Genomic DNA, 23,049 nt, shown 5'->3' with positions numbered 1-23,049 from the left:
AAAACTCTTACACTTATTGGGGGGAAGTTATTCCAGCTGCAGCGTCTGAGACATTTTTCCCCCTCCGGCCCGAAATGGGAAATCAGTATGGAATCAGGAGCACGCCATTACACTTCCGCCTCCTTGGAATTAACTTAGCTGCTTATCCTTTATCCCTGGCTGAGCCATCTGGGTTTTCCTCCTCCAACTTTTACTTGATTGATGACGCTCATTTGTGCTACGTGTGTTCGGTAGAGTCTCCCTCTTTTTCTCAGGTTTGTGCCAAATAATTCTGCTTAATTTTAAATCAGTTTGCAATTTGCTGCGGAAACTTTTCTATACCGCCAGCGCTCCTCGTGCGGTTGAATTTGGTTTATTGCCTCGGTGCGTGTTGCATACTTTTTGCGGTGCCTGTCGGAAATGTTTCTCAGTCCAGTAGCCGCGTTGTGTTCGCTTGTTTATAATGCTTAAGCACACTCACGGGTAAAGTTAACCGCAAGTTACCAACTTTATTAATGTGCGTATATGCCCGTTCATGGGCCTCTTTTTCGCTTATTTTTTATGAACTGTCTTTGTACGGGCTTTGTTTGGCGTTATTGCCTTTCCAGTTTATTGTTTACTTTTCGGAAGTGTGCTACTTTTTATACTTGTATATTTACTTGGGCCAAAAAGTTGACAGAGGTACGCATTTTGTCACTGATTTATTTGTGTATTTTTGTTTTTTTATATTTGTATTTATTTGTATTTTTGTGGTATGTTGATGTTTTAAACGTGCTATATTCCTTATTATATATACCTAATCTAAATGAAATGAATTGTTTTCAATTTTAAATCGCATCCATTAGGCTTAGAGAGCAAGCAAAACTGAATCTTTGTTAAAATATTTGTCGAGCCATTGTCGTCACTTTGCTCAACCCTTTTGCTTTTTTATCCTACCTCTTTCTCGCTCTTGACACCAAATGCCAGCTATTATAACATATTTTTTCTATTATTTTATTCCATTTATGCTCGCGTTCAGTGGAAAGTGGCAACATAGCTGGTGCTCGGTGCATTCCGTTTTTGCTTCAACGCCATTAGGTAAAGCAACAACACTGCAATGGCACTGCTGCCAAAGGGGGTGAAAATACCATACTTATAGAGGGGGTGAGAAAACACCCCCGCCACCGAGCTTACATTAGAATTATTTGCCCGCGTTCATAACGCATTAAAAAATGCGGAATTTTTCGTGCGCTGTTTTTCCCCGAGAAGGGGATTTTCCACTGCCTTGGCTGGCTCCCTTTTGCTCCTCCTGCCATTATTTACTCAGTTTCATTATGCACCCATTTCATTAAAAGTTAAGTCGCTCTTCGGGGCCAACCAGCGACAATTTATTTCAATAAATTTAATTACTAAGCCCTTGCAGGCATTTTTTGTTAACTGTTTTGTACGCTTGACCAGAACCCTTCTCCTTCTTTTTTTTTTTAATGAAAGTGGAAAGTGGGTTGGAGTTGTGTGAAACTTTCGTTACCTATTTGTATTACATAATTGCACTCACGTGTGGCAGTCCCAAAAGTGTGTGTGTACATAAGTACACAGGGGTGTCTGTGTCGTGTGTGTTTTTCACAAAAAGTTGCTCCAGCGAAAAGTTCCATTTGCTGTACGTTGATAATTTGTTGAAAGTTTTCTCATTTTTTCTATGTGTGCTCGCCGAGGTCATTTGCAGGATAGTCAGGTGAACTTTTTCCTATAATTGGGTGAATAAAGTTGCCTGCTAATATTGAATATGAGCTGTTGGTTGTTTTTATGCTTTTATTTAAATAAAGTAGGGTTCGATAATGGTTTCTTATTCCTTTAAACGTGTAATTTATTTTAAATTATACACTATTATTTTAAATCTACTTGTGCCACCTTTTATCTTCAATTTTGCTTGTATTTGAATTTCAAGAATCTAATTTGAGACTCTAAAAATATCTCGTTGCAATGATTGGACAGCCTCAGCTGCAGTTAGTGGAGAAAGTGCAAGAACATAATGCCAACCTATATAGCTGGCAGCAGTAGCTTCTAATTAATGTCAGTCAGTATCTCTCCCATTTTACTTCCTTTGGCTTTGTGTTTTTTTTTTTTCAACTTTGGAAAACCCTGTGGGTGGGCGTGGCGTTGAGTAGGGCTAACGCCTTTTCCATGTCATAATAATTTCTGGCTGGCTTTTCCTTTATCCCGCTCCACGCAAAACTGAGAAATGCCGCATGAAAAGCGCCAACAAACTTTAATTAGTTATGCAAAGCGAATGCAGCTTTGGGAGCGAACAAAGAGGCAGAAAAAAAATACAACTAAAAAATGGGGAAAAGCGATTATGTGAAGCAGCATAAATATATTTAAATGCAAAATAAAAAGTTATAAATTGTAAGAGCAAATTACAAAACACACACATGGTCAGCTCAACAGGAGTTTTATTCGCCGGAAGCGTGTCTAAATAAAAAAGGGCAGGGAAAAACAATTGAGAACAAAGAATTCAAATTAATTGTGCGCAAAATCGTAATTGCATGCGGGTAATTAATAAATTATATTGCCATATGCAAATCCGCAAACGTATAAATGAGTTTCTGGCGCTATAAAAACAAATTAACGACAGTTTAATGTGCCGTACATATTTGATAACTGACCGCCGAAAGTATGCTATGAAAATATTGTTATGGCATTTAATTAACACAAAAATAATTCCGCGAACAAGGTCCGCCGGGCATGGCTAATGACCTGACCTGACCTCCATGTGAGCGGTGCTTATATGCATTATTTCTTTAGTTTTTAATTGAAATTTAAACCAAATGTTCAGTGCTTTTTAGTTGGTTTTACTTTCTGCAGCTGACATGTTTAAACACAAAGCGAATCAGGCTTTAATAATAATAGAGCAAAAACAGTTGCCTTTGAATACAACATTTTTTTTTGCATAAATTAACTTTTGAAGATCCTCAATTAAGATTCCTGTTCGCAATCCCTTGATCCTGATACGTTGACAGGTTACGACCCATTTAGCAAATAGAACGTTGCTCTCTTCATCTCCACCTATCGGATTCACTGTGTAACCATCTCACATCCGTGGAACAAGCTGCCAGTCCTGAAAATCCACCTCCAGTGGAAAACCACTGGTTTCCTTTTTTATTTCTCTATTGAGTATGCATCGATTGGTGTTTCCTTTTGGCTTTTATCCCGGACCTTTTCCTTCATTGGCTCATGCACTTTAGTTCATTACATCGTTTTCATTTGGCCAATTTGCTCACTTGACCATAGTTGATTTTTATTATTTGGTCTGGCAGTCGTCAGGAAAATTGAAATGTTTTCGGTTGCTTTGTTTTGTTGCGTTTTGCATTTGCCTTTTTATTTCCTTCTGGTCAAATAGAGGGACAAACTAAGTGAGTGACTCCGATACACGGACTCCAACTAGTTGCATTCGGCTTTCCCTTGGGTTAAGTACTCTGTTCACTTTTCCTCCCGTCTCCTTCATCTGTCTCCTGTGTCCGTGTCCTGTGTCCTGGGCCAGCTTTCAATATCTGTTATTGTCCTTCCCTTGGCTTCCTGCTGCTGCAGCTGCTGTTTGCATGCTACTTAATGTGGCACTCACTGTTGCCACTACGTGACTTTGCCATCATCTTCATCACGAAGCCAGTTAAAATGTGGTCAATTCTGGCTACTTTCCTGCTCCGTTTGCTCTGTGATCCCCTGGCTTTTGGCCATTTAAGTGGGTTTCCATCATTCCGCAAACGTCTACATCCTTCGTTAGCTGGTATCATTGAAAAGGGAAATGTTTAATATATCTTATAACTGCAATGTTACTCGGGATTATTTCTATTTTCTTGCCCTTTTATTACGATCAGTATTAAATGTACTAGTACACGTAACGAGAGCTTTCTTCATTTGTTTCCATTTTTGTCGGCTGATGCCGGCTTTTCCTTATTACCAACTTCTGTTTTCTCAGCCTCATTTGTCCGCCTCAGATAATTTACCCAGCCGCAAAAAGTTTCGCCTGCTTACAGAAGAAGTTCCAGCAAATACAAACTGCAATTTGCCAGCAGGGGTTCCCCCTCTCCGCAAACAAAATGTGCATGTGATATGCTTAATTATTTATTACGACTAATTTGAAAAGTCCCCAACAGATTTCGTCATCGTGTGCAAACTTTCACGTTGCTGAGAGCGAAAAAAAAAACGCAGACAAACTGCTTAAACAGCATACACCATATGAGTTTCAGTTTACATAGGTCAAATCAGGGCAAGAACGATTGCTCAAGGGGTTAGCTGTGCCGGAGGAAAATGTCTGAATAAGCGAATCAGACTCTGAACAGCCAAGTTAAAGTAGTTTAAAAAGTGTCGTCGTCGTCGTCGCCATTTCATCGCTCAGCTGATGATGAGCTTACCAGGCCAACTAACTGGAGACGAACCTCCTCCAGTTCCAACTCTTCCAACTCAGGTCCCTTTGGCCCACATTGCCACCCCATTTTCACCACCCCATTCAGGCCGACGAGCACACAAAGCTCGTTTAAGTTTTAATAAACAAATTAAACTTGCTGTCTGTGCAGTTTTTGGAGCTTACTTTTTGGGGGCTCTACAGTGACACCAGATAGCCCAAATTTGAGTTCAAGTGGGGTTAAACACACTGTATTGGGGCTGAGTTTGGCACAGGGAAGTCGGTTTTAATTGGCGATTCAGAAAGAAATGTTTAATAATGTGGTGAAGCATTTAATTTGAAATTGCCAAATATTTGCAAGAATTTTAATGACAAAAATTTTAAGAATAAAAATACATTTGATTTATTATATTAGTAATAAACGCGAACAAATCAGCTGCCTGCCTATTTTGTATCCCTTTGCTTTAAGTTATTATGATAAAAGCTTTTCAGATACTTAAATAATTGTTTTTTACAATTGAATTCCTCTTTATGGTCTGTGCGCATTTTGAAGTCCTTGGCATGTTTAAATTCGAAGACTTTGGCAAAAGTCGCGGGATAACATTCATTAAATCCTAATTTGCCGAGGATTACGAGCAGATACTCGCATATGTGGAATGTTTGCCCCAGAATAAAACACTCACTCACAACCTCGAGCCAAATGTATGGATATGCAGAGCAATTTGCACATTTATCCCAACGCCCACAGCAAAAATTTCTCAATTATTTCTGCTTGTTTTTTGTTTTTGTCGCTTTGCTGGGCTTGCGATTTTTTATTTTGGGCAAAGTCATGTTTTGCGGAATTTTATTATCGCGGCAAGGATGAGAAGGATGCGCCACAGTTGCGCAATTATAGCGCCGCCGCAGAAATTTTATTTACGTAAATTTTATTTCAATTTATTTTCCTTCCTGCCTTGCATTTGTTTTTCGCGAGTTCTTTGCATTTACTTTGCTTTTCTTTATGAATTTTAATGAACATTTTTTCAGCTGCTCGTTTGCTATGCAAAAAAAGAACCAAACTAAAACAGAAGACCTGCAATTGCTTGGACCAAATTTAGACACTTCAAATGCTCAATGCAAATGTCATTCCATTTGGCCAGGATGTCTGTGCCTCCATTTCTCCATTTCTGTTGATTTCGCTACATATGCAGTTTTTTTTGCCCATGCTGCGGCAAATTCCAGCTTGCTGAGCGTTGCCAACTTGGCCAATGTGCCAACTGTGGAGCCCTTTGTTAGCCCTGCTAAATATTCGTTAACGTGGCGAGCAAATTTCGTTGGCAAACAGAGTTCCGTTTTTGGCGTCCGCGAAGTCCCTGCTCTCTATAAAATTCAAATTTACATATTTGCACATCTAAATCGCAGTGAATTTGCATTGTTTGCCAAGGCTGCAAGTTTGAAGGCTATGAAGGGCGTGGCGCAACTCCAAGGCTTACTTTGTCACAGTGGAAAATTCAGGAGAAAGCTGGAAAATTATTTGGGTCACTTTTGGCAGCCAAGAATGTGGATAAAGTATTTTCAAGGGATAAAACGTGCTATAAAAGTTTAAAAACTTGTTTGCACAAGGTGTAAAATTAAAGGAAAAATCATGTAACCTAAACAGCTTTGTACAAATAAATATATATTTAGTGCTGGCCAGATGACCTACTATAATAAAATGAAACTGGGGGCCAAAGGATAAACAACATATGGTGAAAATCCTTAAAAAGTGAAAAATAATATTTATCATATATTCAAAGCAAAATGTATGCTTTTAAACAAATTGTATAAAAACACTTATTTTTGCTAAAGCTTTATGGACATTTTCACTTAAAAATGTCTGATATCAAATGTTGTTCAAATTTGCTTAACTCTTTTGCATTTTATTGTGTCATTAAGTGCATTTCATTTAAAGCGTTCAATATTTTTGGGTAATAAATAATAGCGCAGTTGAAAAAAAGCATATTTAATGCTCGCCAACTATTTCTTAATTAAAATATGTTTTCACCGACATTTAATTTACATACTCTCCTGCATTCTCATATTTATTTCGGGCACTTAATGAATTGCTAACATAAATTGTGGGATTTGCAGCAACTATTTTAATTTAATTAATAGGAGTGAAATATGTGAGCGACTAAAAGGAAACAGCATAGAGAAAAAAGTCATCTGCGGCCAATTGAAATGCGGGTGGGCAAACGTGCCGTATGATTAATATGCTTTTTCAAAAAAGTCCAGAAAATGGCAGAAGAATTTGTGTTTTTTATTTATGACTGAACGTTGAACTTTCCGCTGAAGTCAACGAAGCTCACACACAACAACTGCCACTCGGGGGATTTGGGTTAATAGCCAGTGAAGGGGGCGTGGCAAGTCTGGAGGCAGTGGGAAAACAGTGGAAAACAGCGCCCACCTGCAACCCACAGGACAAAAAGGTGACCGAGTGTACGTGCAATGCTCACGAAATAATGGCAAAAGGTTTTTGTGTCGCTGTTATATTTTTTTTTTCCGCCTAGAAGGGCAGAAAAACAGGAGTAACAATATGTAGATGGAGGCAGGTGAGCACGACCAGGTAGCGGGGCAATTGTTGAGGCAGCTTAACAGTCTGACACGCACTGAGACTGTAACCGAGATGGAAATAAGATCCAAATGAAAGCTACACAATAAAAAACAATGACAAAGAACACGCTCAAAAGGAGAATGAGCTTCACCAGGCCAAACGAACAGGTGTGAAATGCGGAGCAGAACTTATGAGCAATATGGCAAACGCAAACTATTGGATTAATTTGATTGAAAAATGTTTGCAAAACATTCTGAAAGTTGATTTAAGCAGACACATTTTAGTGCCACTCCGTTTTGATATAAAAAACCCGAAAGGATGACAGTTAAGGCAGCAGATCCCCAAGCGCATAACGAGCTGAAAAAGATGCTTTGCATACGAAATACAAAGGCTGACATAAAAAGAAACAGCCGCAATGAGCCGGACGAGAAGCAGAAACAATAAACGTATCACAGCTCACCAAAAAAACAAAAAAAAACCTAAAAAACGAGGAAATTGTCGGGGAGAGGGGAAAAACCTACGGAGCTGAACGAAAACCTGGAGGAGCAAACCCCCAAGCCGTAAACTTGAGCCGCCTACAGAGTCCAGGAACAGACAAAAAGGATTATAAGCGCAGGGGAGGATAAAAATGGCAAGGTAAAGGTAAATTCGGCAGCCTCTCTGCGTCCAGAAGTGAATTAAAGCTGACACAAAAGGATTCGGCTTTGAAGCAGGGTGGCTAGTGGGTGGCTTGGCCTCAAAGCACACCCGGGTCCGCATATGTGGGTGTCTAATAATATGGTACTACCACTGGCGGCAGCCACAGCCACAGAAGTTTGGTCGAGACGAGATAGCCATGCAACCAGGGAAAGCCAGAGCATTTAACTTCGGTTTCGGTTTAGTGGGGTTTTTGTTCTTTTTTCCCCGAATCCTTTTGGCGTTTGCTGTCAGCAGCTCTTGGGGGGACAGCTGGGTGGAAAAGCGTCGCCATATCGATTTTCCCTCCAATCTTTTTGGCCAGGAGTCTCTGGCAACCACCGCTTGCTAACCTGGTTTGTTACCTGATTATACACAATCGCATGTGTGTGTGTATGTAGAGATGTATGTCCTGGGTCCCGAGTCCTGTCTATTTGCTCAGTGCAGCGTAAACTCTGCAGATAAGTCAAAGCCAAGTGCAGCCAAGTTAATATTGCATGCGGATAAATTGGAGCTCATATTCCAGCTGCTCGTTACAACTCCCCTCTCTTCTTGATCGTTGCCTTTGGCTTTATGCATTTCTGATTCCAGATTTTGCAGTCTGCATCTGATGGCTCAAGCTTTAGTTGTTTTGCTCGGCAGTCGTAAAAATTTAGGGGTATATAATGTTTAGAAATAAACTGTTGGCTATCTATCATGCACGTAAATATTTGCGTATACAACTTATTGAATAATGCAATAGCCTTTTGTTCAATAGTCACTTATACGTATTTTTGTTTCTTTAAACGCCATGTAACACAAATATTTTTAAATATAATGGGTGTGCCTGCGTCGATTCAAACTTTCTTGTTTGTTTGGCTCCTCTAAGCATCTCAGAAACTTAGTCATATTTGGATAAAACTTGCAAAAGTAAGCAAAAGCAAAGTTTTGAAGGGGATAAGTGAAAGGAAATGGTAAAAAAATATTTTCGGGTTTAAACAGAGCGGTCGCAAAACTTCTTCAAAGAAGAAGTTTTGTCATTCATGACAAGATCTTTTGAAAATCTTCAGCATTTGATAAATAACACACATAATGAAACTATAGTGTTTCTCTATTTTCATAAAGTTAACAAACATATAAAGAAAACGTATATAGTACATATACAGAACTCCCTCCAGCCCTATAAGTATAATTTTTTTTGGCATTCCAAACTTTCCACCTGATATATCATACCATAAATAAGTTTATTCAATTTATCAAACAAGCTTACCAGCTTTAAATACCACTTTCCGCATAAAAAGGCTTAAATTAATCCCTCATCAACATTCTCTTAAATCCATCATTTTCCCATTTTACGTTTTCCAGTTGACCCGGAAACAGAGTTTCCTTTCTTCCCCACACCCACCCCTTCCTCATCGTATTCCGAATTCCCCCATAACTGGAAAAAAAATGTTTATAGAACATTTGCTCTGACACATCGCTCAAGATGATATAACAAGGAATAAACATAATCGAATAAATAAGCAACGTGGGGTGCAGCCAAACAGCCTGATATAGCCAAATCGAATTCAAGTTCCCCAACTTTGACATCCAGTAACTCCAGCTCGGTGCTGACGGCTCAGAGTTTGGTCATAAAGGATTTACACGGATGTTAACACGGCCCGACTAAAATATGTAAAATGCTACAATGGCAGTTTCAACAGCAGCAGCTGGATGAGGATGATGATGGGACCTGTTTAAATTTTCTGTCATTTTGTTTTGGAAATGGGGAATGGGAAATGGGAACTGGGAGCTGGGAGCTGGGTTATGGCTGTCAGTAATGCTTGAACGCCCCTTGTGAGCACCACTTGACAGGTTTTCCCCCAGCGGCTGTATTTTTTTGTCCAGGGATGAGGGGTCTTGGCCCGGCCAGGACGTACATTCGTCACTGGGTGGGCCGACATCACTTGGTGATGTGTTTATTATGTGCCTCTAATATATTTATGAGGCGTCTTATAAACGCATTTTTATTTTATTCACATGGCCTGTCTCGCTTTTTCCTGCTCCGCAAACAATCAAAACACATCCACCAAAAAATAAAAGAGAAATAAGGCAAACAACACCCGTAGGTATTTTTGCTTATTTGAAAAAAAAAAAGTGCTTTCAAATTCATGCAGACATTTTTTCTGTCGTATTGGGCCAAGGAAATGATGCGCATAATATCCTTATGAATTTATATGGCGAAAATTATGTTGGAAAGTGTCTCGAGTTTCTCAATCAAATGAATTTCCGCAGCAGCTTTAGTAAAAATTCCGATTTTGATTAAAGACCTTTGGGGGAATTATGCGGTTTACTTAAATGGCCCAAACAGCAGTTCCCGGCTCTTTAAGCCCACTCAACACAGTTTTATGGCTGCTGCCATAAATTAACACATCTAAGGCATAATTATGTGGAGAAACCATGGCGAAGCTTAGTTAGAGCTGCCATTCAGCTGCAGGAAGTGGGCGTGCATTTTTAACCAGCCATATCTTACCCCTTCTTCCTTTCCAAGAGCTTTTGGTCAGGTCAAGCCGAGCATGGCATTTACTTAATTGGCGCTTTAAACTGCAAAATGCAGTCACTGCCAGTGCATATATACGAACGCGTATAGCGTATGGCGGCACACACGTAAGCTCTTGTAGATGTATTAGTTCTGGCCATGTCGTGACTTAGCAAGGACAAGCAGCGGAAATGTGAAAAATGAGCCAACAAAAGCGCGTCGGAAAGGCAGGCAGCAAAGCACTCTCACACAGGACGAGTACATAGCATAGTAGTAAGCTCGCATACGTGTATTTATAGCTGCTGGCGTATAAAAGCCATAAGCTGCATTTGTTGGCCCGCAGCTACGAAGCCTTTTGCCGTGGCTAATGGTCGTTGCCAGAAAGCCCCCTTTTTTTAACATCCTCCACGCTCATGAGCACCAAAAACGGGCGCGTTTTTATTTGCCATTAATAAACCAAGTGGAGGCAGTAGGTTAAGTGGCAGAATAGCTGCTAATACCATGCTTAAAGCATCCGAATCAAATATATATCGTGATAAATAAATAACTTTCAAGTTTGAATAGTTATAATTAAAAGCCCAATTCTTTTGCTTATCTTAACATTGACCCTAATGCCTAATTAGTCCGACATGCTCATTTGAGGAAAGGACATCTAAATAACAGACTGCCGCCAATAAAGAGGTAAGCCCGATAAAAGAGAGCTATCTGCTCATGCAGGAAATTGTGGTCTTTCGTCGCGCAAATTAGCGGCATTAGTTGGGGCTGCCTGAGGTGTGGGGGCTTGGTCTGCTATAGCGAAAGGGGGCGTGGCGCATCGGTGGCGCCATAATGACCAGGAACTGCGCTCACTCGTGCTGGAAACTGCCGCTTTGCTGTCGCTTTTCCCCATTTTCCCGTCGGCATTTTCTCATTTTAATTGATTTAATCGGCTTTGGTCCATGTGTCGCGATCGTGATGCCCCAGTCCCCCCATTTGTACCCCTTAAATCCATCACTTGCTGCTCATTAAAAATGCCTCGTGTTGCGTTGCCCCTTCTTCTGACTGATTTTTTTGTTTACTCCATTTCCGCTCTATTGGCGTATAAACAATTTTTCGCATTAATTGAATCGCGATGTTTGTGTGTGTGCGTGCATGCGTGTTGTCGTATTTGTGTGTGACATGCATAAGCCAAATTAATTGGAGTTTCATTCCGCACTCACACACACACACACGCAGGCGAACGACGAATTTTACGTCCTTTTGCTGGCTAGGATTTCTTGCCTTCTATTTTCTTGTTTTTGTTTACTGGCAACAAAGGCAACGAGCTTCCTAATGAAGGTTTAATTAGCAAACACACACGCAGAGACACTCACTTACAACACCCACACACACACTCACACACACGCCGGGAAATTTTTGGAAAAGGGGAGAAAGTAGTAATGGCAGCACAGGATGAAGTCTCGAAATACCATTTCAATTATTTGATGTGCTGTGTGCCATCGCCTAATTCCAATTTTAATTAGTTTATTTGGTATATTTCGTAAGTGATTGATTGATTGATTGATTAAATTAGTTGAAATACAATTAAATAAACGCTTAAGTTGGCTAGGAAGTGTAAGTGAAAGCGTACAGACAAGGAAATTAGAAAGCGAGGGGAGGTCCTACATATTTCTAAATACATATATACAAAAAAAACTTGTGCAGAAACCAAAATAAATCAACAACCGATACAAAAACGAGAAACCAGAACGGCGAAAATTTTAAGCCCTTTTTTGTGAACACGGGACTAAAATTCCATCTGACATGTGACAGGCTCCAAGGGGTTAAGGAAAAATGTGAAAAAACATCGAGTATATGACAGATAAAAGGATGGTTGGGGTCGAACATAACAACTGGGACAGATGCGGTTAATAATTGGCCAGGTGGAGAGCTTTCATACTTGTCACTCGCCCGGGCTTTGTACGAGTTTGCCTCGAACAAATACTGGGTTAGTTTTTCCATGGTACGGCTTTAATAGTTAAGTCGAATTTGTCGGGAATATAAACCCACACACATTTATTAGCATTTTCCGACTCACGCTCCATTTTCCTTTTATGCTTGCTCTTTCTAGGACCTACAATCGGAAATTGAAACCCATCGCGTGGTTTACGATCGTCTCGATGGAACAGGCCGCAAACTTTTGGGTTCGCTCACCTCACAAGAGGATGCGGTTATGCTGCAGCGTCGCCTCGATGAAATGAATCAACGTTGGAATAATTTAAAATCGAAAAGTATTGCAATCAGGTAAGTGCTTTTGACTTCTTGTTTCCCATAGCCAACCTCGATTCTCATTTTTTGCCTTCCTGTTACTGCTGCTGAATTGTTTGTCCGGGTGGTGGGGTTGAAAAAAAAAACAGTTTTTGCTTTTATTGTTGGTCTGCCATGTTTATGCCCGTGGATGTAAAAAGGGGGGCGGGCTGATTGCCGCCCAAGGATGCTTGAAAACCAGCTGAATAGAATTAAAGTAGCTCCATGCAGTTTTTGGCTTCAGTGCTTAAGTGAGCATGAAGTTGAGAGGCTAGTAAATTGCCCAGGGACTTGTTAAACCGCCAACTGGGCGTATGATGAATGAAGCCGAATCTAAGTCAGATTGCCAGCTACGGATGAATAAAATTCTTATCCCCCACAACTGCTTTAAGTGTTAATTAAACCGCATTAAGCCGTGCACGAAACGAGCAGTGCAGCGACATTGTTTAACAAGTTGAAAACAAGCAATTCCCCCTTCCGTGTCTGCCGTGCCACGCGGGTTAAGCAACTTTCTGTCGCTGAAAATGGGAAAATGGTGGCAGGAAAAGCGAGCAGTCAGCTGCGTGGTCGAGATGAAAAGGGGACACACTTTACGGCTGACAAAGCCGCGAGCCGAACGAAAATCAATATTAAAAACGAAACGCGTGAAAAGTGATGGAAACGAGTGAAGGTCCGAAAAGCTCTGGTCCATGGACACTGTGTCATTGATGAAATCGTGTGCAAACACTGCCCCAGTATCCTTCGTCCTCCTGTCCTGTTTTTTTGTTTCTCTTGTTTTTTTTTGTGTTTGTAATTTCCCCATTTCATAAATAAAAGCTTGGCTTGGGCCCACAAATATTGGACGCTTGTTGATATTGATGCTGCCGATGATGAAAGCCGGGCTACATGTTTACAAAAGGGGTGCGGTGGGTATTGGGTATGGCAAAAGTGGACCGAAATGAATAATGATGATGGTGGTGACACGCAGAAATTCGCTCAACGCGGAGCCGGCGAGATCGCATAATGAATATAAATGGCAATTATCCATCGACTGAGACAGCACGGCGTATACGTGATGTTGCGCCCAAAACAGTAGGCAACAATAATTTGTCCACGTTTCTACTTAGGAGAGAAAGTTAGCTTTGATCAGCCTATATGACCCTAACAATTAGATTTATTCAAGAAAATATAAAATAGTTAATAAAGTAATAATATTGTTAAACTATTTAAAGCTATTTATTATATATTATATTATGTATTGTTAAACTTTGTTATAGGGTATGCTTCCTTGCGAATAATTACTATGCTCCCCGGGCATGTTGCTCAAATGTTTTTCAATTAAAGGCAACAGACAAGATGACGAATGACACCTCGAGAGTGCCTCATCCTCATCATCATCCTCCGCCCAAATTGCAGCCCTCATTATTCTGACGTTCTGGCACATTTCCGTGGGCTAAACTTGGGCCACTTCCTTTGTTGTTTGGCTTGGTTTCCGACCCGCTGTCCGGAGTCGTTGTTTGCGCTGAGGATTTGTTGGCTTATAAATTCCTGCGAAATATTTTGGACAGCACTTGAAAAGTTTCACCGTGGCTGCCATTCCTCAATCCCTCTGCGTCTTTTCCTCTTTCTATTTGATTTTGGCCATTGTTCGCTGTTCGTTTGTATTAGCCGTGGCACTTTTTGGCTTTGGGTCATTTTATGCGCAAAGTTTCGTTGGCTTTGAACTGTGCAAACTTCTTGCGTGCGGCATCTCTACAGGTGTTCCGAATCTGGTTTATTCCCCCTTCACATTCTCGCTGATTGCTGTATGGGAGCTGTATGGTTGTGTGTGCGTGTTTGCGGAGAAGATTGATGAACCCGTATCTTTTCTATGGATTCGTTTTCTCTTTAAGCTTCTTTTCGCGGGTTAAAAAATGATTTAATGGAGTATTTTTTCACGACCAGATTTATAGCGAAGTGATGAATGTGTGGGAATGTCCGTAATCAATCAATATGCTTATGAAAAGCACTTAAATAAAATCAAGATACCTCTTTTATTACATTTTTAATAGAGAAAATCTGTTAGGTCATCGTTGTCCTAATATTTTATAGCTGTAGAAGCATATCAAGTTCAGGAAAAGGATTCAATATTGATTGTTTGAAATTTATTATAACCGATGGTGTGTCACTTAAATTCTCTTATAACTTTCACCCATATCAATTTCCCGTACAATTTGTCTGTCCCACGTCAGTAATTGTCCAGAGCCTATTCACAGAAATAAAATCCAAAGTGAGAAAAGAATAAAGCGACTGAAACTTGAGGAAAAATTACCAAGTTTTGTCCGTCTCAAGTTATTTCCTTTTATTATTTGCATGAGGAAAAGCGAAAGTGTGCGAAAAGCGGCAAAAGGAAGGAAAGCCCAAAGGAGCGGGCGTTCCGCTCCAGACGAAGACGAAGGTGCTAGAGCCAAGCCTTAATTATAATCAAAACCAGAACAGAAATAATAAAAGAATGAAATGAGCACGCCAAAGGAATTCGCCAAAGATAAACAGACAAAAGGTCGAGGGGCAGGAAACTCCACGCGAAAAAGCTTCGAGTCGCGGGAAAACTAGGGAAAGCGGGGAGAAATGTGATGACAATGAGGCTGTGACTATTGTTATTACCGGGTAGCGGGGCTAGAGATTTTTCAGATTTTTCCCTGTGTTATTTCTTGCTCCCCTCGGCATGGCAGTACAATGGTCGAAAATATGCCAGGACGAAATAAAATGTGAATAAAATGTCATGGCATTTCACAATTACAGCGACAGCTGAAATTTAGCATAGACCAGTCCCATTTGTGCCTTTGTGTGTGTGAGTGCCTGTGCCAGGGTCCTCGGCCAAATGCCAAAACAGGACACTTTAATAGACCTCACTTAAGGAGGAAATTTGTGGGCCACGAGGAGCGGGCCATTGAGTCGCAGGACGAGAAGTGCCGGAAGGCGGGCGGAAACTCAAGGAAATAGACAAATTGTCGCTGACATTTTGCGGGTGCAATCAGCACAGATGCTTCCTCGTCTGCTCTAAAGTGCAAATTAAATTTAATATTATTACAGCACTTTCGTGGGCACTGAGAAAAATAAAATATGCTTTAAAATGAGCAGAATTAAGTAGATTTAAAAAGAGAAACGGATAATTATCTTTCAAATATATTCATTATTTTGACATTGACTGTAAAAAAAAACAATATTCAGCGTTGTAATTAATTTTAATCCCTGCTCCTTAATAAGTTTCGAATATATATTTTTCTTATGCGTAATCGGGGTTTTTGTAGTTATTAAGGATGCTATATTTATTTTTAAACTTTTTTCGCAATGTAAAGCTGCTTTGATTCTGGCTGCCCTGTCTAAAACAATCGCTAACAGCCTTTTACCCTTGTTTCCCTGCAGGAATCGCCTGGAGTCCAATTCGGAGCACTGGAACGCCCTGCTCTTGTCGCTCCGCGAACTGACCGAGTGGGTTATCCGCAAGGACACTGAACTGAGCACTTTGGGCCTGGGTCCCGTTCGCGGCGATGCCGCCAGTCTACAGAAACAGTTGGTAAGTTCTGGCAATGGGTCATGAGACCTTTTTTCAGTTCCCACTTTTTTGGTCAACGACCCAATTTTATACCACTTTCTTCATTTTTTGCATTTTATTTTTACTTGAAACTCCCCGGGGGCTCCACCTCAATTTGTTTGTCCGCCTGGCCAACTAATTGTGTGGAAGTTTTGGCCTGCGTGGTCTCTTGACACATTTTCAGGTCCTGGGTTTAATGATGCCAAAAGTGACTTGGCCAGCTGCCACTTTGCATTTTCGGTCCCACATTTTCTGGTTCCTAATTAAATAATATTCGGCAAATACCTTAGGTATATTTAAGCCATGTACATGCTCATTTGAGCGTAAATACAATTTCCAACTGATACGGCAATTGCAGTTTGATATGGGTAAACAGTTTAGACTGGAAACAATGCAATCAGTTTGCAATTTGCACAATTGTATTCCGAGTCTGCTGAAGCGCAATGAAAATTTGTGTGTAGCCCAACTTATTTGCTATGGTATAATTTAATGAGTTTGTAGTAAAATCAATTCGATCCGTAATACAAATCCTCTAAATATAAAATCATGGGTCGATCACGTTTAAATATTTAATGCTAGGACTTTACTTTCTAGCCAGCGTGTATTAAATCCTAATCTTTCTCTACTCCTGCAGAGAAGCACATAAATCTATGTGGTTTTTGTAAGGTACCAGATTATCAATGTATTTAATGGATTGCAAGAGAACCCGGATTTTAGTTGGTATTTTCGGGTAAATAGCCACAAGACCTCCTTTCGAATAGAATCAACTTGACCGAGTTGCGTATTCGACATTGTTAAATGATGCTTGTTATGTCAAAAACATGGACACACTCGCACGATTCCACATATCCTGCCACAAATGGGGCGAAATCACTTAGGGACCTGCCGTCTGAAAAGGGAAGTAAGGAAATTAGGGAAAAAGTGTAAGGCAGGAGCCAAGCCAGGCCACTCACTCTCCGAATGGGAAAACACTGTCTAACACAGCATGAGGCACTTGAATTTCACTTGGCCCCACTTAGAGACCCAGTTCCGAGCTCCAAGAAACAAGTGAGCGGAGGAGCAGCTGGGCAAAAAAATGAGTCAACTTTCACCCCATGGAGAGGAACGAGAAAGGGGGACCAACAGCAGGGGGCAGTGTATAAATCTATTGCCTGCCACTAAGTTACGGTCTGCCGAACATTTACATTTCGGCCTGAAGATTTTATTTGCCAGCGAACGAAGGATTCAGCCAACGGCCACAAAAGTCCGGGTCCAGCCCTCTTCGTCCGTAGTTGTATATTGTTGCATTTTGTTATTCCCCAACTAAATGCATTAAACACGAGAATTTATTGCCCCGGGCTGCAGAAGATGCCATTCCCTTGATAGTTTATGGGCCTTGACCACTTCAACTGTATTTTTCAGACGGCTACCAAATATCATGAAAACCCTAAACATACTTTTATATATATATATATATATATTGCACAAGAGTTTCATTCATTCATGTATTGCATTCGTTGCCCTTCCACTTGCAGGACGATCATAAAGCCTTTCGCCGCCAATTGGAGGATAAGCGGCCAATTGTCGAGAGCAATTTAACGAGCGGTCGTCAGTACATCGCCAACGAAGCAGCCGTCTCGGATACCAGCGATACGGAGGGTAAGTTTTATGGCCACCAAAGACACACTAAAAAGTCGCCGGCTAAACTACCCATTAAGGGGACCACAAAAAGGTTTTCCATGAATCTCGTCAAGTGCTCTTGTCTTGTGGCGCAAAACCGAAATTGGATTTGTTAGGGTCGGTGGGAAATCATGATCTATAAAATGCGCGTAGAATAAAAGAGTCTCCTAGTAATGGGATACTTATTATGAAGTTCGTTGACACGTTGAGGGCAAGGATCTAAATAAATATGTATTACATTTTCTCTTGTAAATAACTAACCAAAATATAAGTAAGGAAGCTCAAGGTATAAATTAAATTCAAAATTGTTCGATTCTTTATAAAAACTTTGTTTAAAAATTTGGCCCAAGGAAAACTCTACCTCTAATAGTTAACCCACTTGAAATGAATATTCTGGCAATCCTTCTTCATATTGAATTCAGCAAGATTTTTCACCTTTTTATCCCACCGCCCACTTCGTTTCACATTCCCTTGAGCATTTTACAATTGATTGACCTTTCTGTCGAATATCTCTCACGAATCAACGAAAAACTAACATGTAAGAATTTGCTTTAACTATTTTACAAAAGCTTAGGAAGCTCAAAAACCACACTCGCACTCACACCAGCACGCATACGAATACAAATCCAAGGATTGTACTTCGGAACGTGAGCGCCTAAAAGTAGACAACTGTTGTTGGGCAACCAGAGAATTGCCAATTGATTTTGCAACACCACACGTTTACCGCCCTCCGAAGCCCCGAAAACCTCAGAGCTGGCTTTAGTTGCCATCGTAGTTTTTTTTTTTATACTTTAGTTAACAATTTAGCAAATGGCTGTGTGGATTTAGCTCGGTGGCGGAGGTTAGAGCTTGGTGGGGGATTTGTTTTCGTTTTTTTTTGTGTGTGGCATCAGGGGGCGTTGGGAGGCTGGGAAAGCGTCAATGATAATTGTGACCATAGCAATTAGGGCGATTAGTACGCTATTAGTGCCAGCCATCAGCTGTGGGAGAGATTTGGCCAAGTCCCCATCACACCATCGTTTTGTGGCCTTTGATTTTACCCATTCCTTGCAGTGGTATGCAGCGAGTGCCCCGAATTTACCGACTCAAATTAATTTAAATGCCTATTATTTTGCAGTATTAGTATTGTAGTATTAGTATTAAAATCGGGGCAGAATGGGATCTATTTTGTATTTAGTAGCTAAAGCTCGATATAAACCAATTTAATTCATGTTTATATTATGCAGCTTAGTTTTAAATATAGCGAAGCATTAGTTCTTTAATTTGTGTGTATTGTATTATGGCAATAATAATATATTTATTTTTATACATATTTCCTCAAAAGCTACCAATATTCGTTTAAATATCAACTTTCTTTCTAGAAAATCAAAATTGAAAAAGAAAAGTTTTGCTCTGGAAAGGCAGTGATGCGAGCAAAAAGCAGAAAACATCCAGAGCGATAAACTCAATCTTTAAATTGAATTTGAATATTACAACGGAACTTCGATGGCGACGGAATGGGAAAACTCAGCTCAACTCTCGATATTTGCTTAGCATCACATTACCAGCTGTCCAACGTCTCCTTTGGCCATAAAAGTTGTGCTCGCTGTCTCCGTCCGTGCATTAAATTAAATTCGGATTTAGCCAACTTCGAGTTCGCCTTGTTGCCATACTTTTCTCCGCGACTGTGTTGGCCTGTCCATAAAGCAGCAGCAGAAGCAGAAGCAGGAGCATGAGAAGGAGCAGCAGCTGCCACTCGACTATCAGTCAGTTGGTCCTTTCGTCCATGGATCTGTTATTGCATTTCCCTTTGCCGCAGAGCGCGTCAGTTTGTCCTTCAAATTTCCTGACACTTTTCCTTTTCGATTTTCCCGCTGCCGACGACGACTGGCTTTGGCTTTCATCTTTCACTGTTGTGGCAGGAAATAGCTAAGCTGCTCTGTTGGTTTTTGCGGTCTCGTCGCAGCTAATCGATGGCTTAAAGACATCGATGTGAATTGAGTTTACCTCGAAACTTTGGCTTTAACTTGGCCGGTCCAGCTAATTGATTCCCCTGCCAAATCATATTTGAGTTTCCCTTTGTTTCCACTCAGCTTCTGGGCGGCTGGCTTTCCCCCAGAGCTTACCTGTCCGAGAGGTTATTTTATTGCAAATTTAATCACAGCCTGCAATCAGCATAATCAAAGATGCCAAAGAACTGGCAGCGCACAATCATCGGTCCGACACTAAGAGCCATAATATCATCTCTAATTCATAAACTCCTGTACGTGCCAGGTGGGGGAATCCTGGTGGGATCCTGCTCAATTTAATGGCAGCTCAATTGTCTTTTTGTCAGAACTTTGTCTCTGGCTTTGTCTTTGACTTGATTTTCATAAATTTAGTAACGAACGTCTCCTTATCATAATCTCTTCCTTCTACCCGCAGCCAACCATGACTCCGACTCGCGTTACATGTCCGCCGAGGAGCAGAGCCGTGAGCTAACACGCAGCATTCGGCGGGAGGTGGGAAAACTTTCCGAGCAGTGGAACAATCTAATCGATAGATCTGACAATTGGAAGCATCGCCTGGATGAGTACATGACGGTAAGTCGAGACTGGCAACTTTTGCCTCTCATTTCCTGCGTGACATTTTCGTAATTTGAGTTTCGGGGCCTCATGGAAATTTGAACTCGAACTCGAACCCGGCGCGTAATTTTCCATTTTTACAACTGCTTGTTAAGTGTCCGTTCTGTGATGGAAGAAAAGAAGTGCATTTTCCAGAGGAAATCGAATTTAGTTTGTTTTTCCGAAAAAGTTCAACTTATGTCAGTAGTACCACTCGCATTCTTGGCACATTTTCCGCTGTGAAAATACTTTATTCAATTACATTCGCTGTGGCCACAACAAAGAGTTTATTTCCAGCTCCGAATACTTTGTCCTTTTTGTTTCCTACATTTTTTGGGCTAATAAATGCAAGTGTGCTTTTTATGATGCCTGTCGTTCCGTTCGAGGCTTAGTCTGTCCCAGAACAACAACACGATATATTCCACCGCAAGGGCATGAATGTGTTGGCCAAAAGGGAACGGGCTAAAAGGAGGCTATTTCGGATGTCTGCTGCTGGCGTCGTTACTCATACGCACCGTAAATTTGATGCAACAATGTTTGATCGCATAAAAATGTCACACAGACTGTGCAAACAATGGCTTCAACATGGCGGGACACACCAGTCCCCATTTCTGTGCAAAAACAACTCGTTCAGCGGGCACAAAATGTATAAAATATCAAAGCGCATAAAGTGCACATATTGTATGCGATACTCGTCCGTTTTTGTGCGAGTTTTTGTAGGTGGCATACTCTCAGCGGCCAGCCGAGCGAAAATCAATGCTTCAGACTGAACGAGGACTAGGAAAGCAATATAGGGGAATGGAGCACAGCCAAAAGGCAATAGTCATGAAAATCAAGAAATTCTGGCCCGAAACAGCTGAAAAAAGGAGAAATGTCATAAAAAAAGGCACTTGAGTTCTACCTTTTATAGTCGGAAATAGAGTTTTCTCAATGCTAATAAATATTATTTATGCTATTTTAGTAGAATATACCAGTAAGCTTGTTTTGAAAACAGAAATCATACTCTAAAATAATAATACACCAAACAATACCTAATATTTCTATTATTAAGCCACTTTCTGCTCTAAATCATACGATCAGGCTTATAAATTTGTCTACTGACCTTTTTAATAGATAAATTACACCATTGGGAACAGTTTGAACGGATTTTGGCAAACAAATTTTGTTTGCCCTTTTGCAGACAAATCTAATCAACACAAAATGTTGACCCACTTGGCGGTGTTATATATCATAACTGCCAATATTTAGACACGTATATATATTATGGTGTTTGTGGGACGGTTATGAAAACCGTTTAAAATTCAAATAAATTCGTTCGTTAGATTTGCACTTGAACTAAAATTGTTTAAACGCATTTTAATAACGCGTTTACCGCCGCTCTTTTTCAAACGATTCTTGATAAATTCGTTTTGCTTAACTGGTTTCCAGTTCAGTCGATTCCCGACCAATTGAATCAGCGGAAATCGCCGGAAAATAATCTCTCAATGCCACTCGACACCCCGAAAAATTGCAGACTCCTCGAAAGTGCTTAACAGCGTAGTGCGTTTCATATTTTTTCGGACTAGCATACAAATCAAGTTAAAAGCGGCTAAAAAACTCGTTACCCACCTGTAAAAGTTGGTTAACTTTTTTGGCAATACTCGCCCACCCTTACACGAAAATGTTTATTTAATTTTTTTCCTGGCGAAACAGAAATTACTGATAAGGAAAACTTTTTTCAAAATTAAAAATGTGAAAAAATTAAAAGGGATGTGCAAGCATTAAAAAGGTAGAAAAAAGTGCAAATTAAAATAGAAATGAAGGAACAAAGTTTGCTGGCAAGAAAAAATCGGAAAGTTTGGTGCGCTGGGCATATAAAAAAGTTTAAATAAATGCAACTTAAAACAATTACAAGGATGCAGAACAGGGCTGAAATGAGGGTGCGTGGTAGGATGTGCAAACTTTGCGACCGTTTTATGAAAGCCTGGTTGGGCCATGTTAAATGAAGTCGCCAAATGGCTGAGGCAAAGTTTAGCCAGTGTAGTAACCGAAACCCTTCCTCTCCTACAAGCCACTGAATAGTGGTCAGCTTGGTTAATTGACCACAGGGAGAAAATGTGTATTAATTGAATAAAAAGTTTAATTTGCATGGTAGGGGAAAATGTATGTATTTTTTGACTGAAAGCGCATTTTTTGCACATTGCACATAAAGAAGAAGTTAAAGAATAAGCTGACATTTTGTTGTTATATCGGTTGAAGTATCTTGGCTTTTATTACATCTTTACATAGCGATAGCTTTAGTTATTACTCGATAAGGACTGGTAATAAAATTACAGTGCAGATAGGGAAAAAAATTGAACCAGAATCGTAGGATTCTTGAAAGTTCCGCCAGCACTTGCAATCAAGCATTCAACCCTAATGAAGTTTGATTAGTACTGGCTTCGGCAAACCTCAATGCAATGCCCAGCCAGGCTCTTCAATCAAACTGGGAGGCATCTCCACATCCCCAAGCCTACCGAGCTCCTCTTTCGTTGGGCTCCAAATGATGCATGGCGCCCATCAACATCAATGTCACGCCGAAATTCCTTGGCAATCACCCACAAACTCAATCAGATGTGGAATGCCGGCCCTTCCATGCTAATGAAAAGGGTTGGTCAGAGCAGACAATGCCACAGAACTACTTCTGGCTCATTTGGCAAATAATTCGAGACTCTGAATTTTATGGAGTTAGCTCGACAAGAGCAGTGGGATGGGCGGATGGGCTCCTCCAAATGCGTGAATGTGAATCCCCATGCGGAGCACGCTCCAGAGAATCCAATCGAATCGAATGGAATCGGAGAACCGTCCACTTAAAATGGGTAAAATTGTGGCATTGGCAGTCCGCAGTGGCATGCTGAATGGACGCTAAAA

General features: G+C 40.6%; 1 protein-coding gene across 16 annotated transcripts in view; it reads left to right on the top strand.

The window, feature by feature from the left end:
• LOC6619064 (dystrophin) overlaps nt 1-23,049 on the top strand; it is a 134,762-nt gene that overhangs the window by 81,662 nt on the left and 30,051 nt on the right. For all 16 annotated transcript variants that reach the window (XM_032720624.1, XM_032720614.1, XM_032720625.1 and 13 more), the window contains 4 exons: nt 12,191-12,363; nt 15,751-15,901; nt 17,434-17,557; nt 19,982-20,139. In XM_032720624.1, the coding sequence (XP_032576515.1) occupies nt 12,191-12,363; nt 15,751-15,901; nt 17,434-17,557; nt 19,982-20,139 (606 nt within the window). The remainder of the gene's footprint in view (nt 1-12,190; nt 12,364-15,750; nt 15,902-17,433; nt 17,558-19,981; nt 20,140-23,049) is intronic.

The sequence above is a fragment of the Drosophila sechellia genome, chromosome 3R (genome assembly GCF_004382195.2).
Source record: "Drosophila sechellia strain sech25 chromosome 3R, ASM438219v1, whole genome shotgun sequence".
NCBI lineage: Eukaryota > Metazoa > Arthropoda > Insecta > Diptera > Drosophilidae > Drosophila > Drosophila sechellia.
This window is presented reverse-complemented; position numbering and strand designations above follow the sequence as displayed.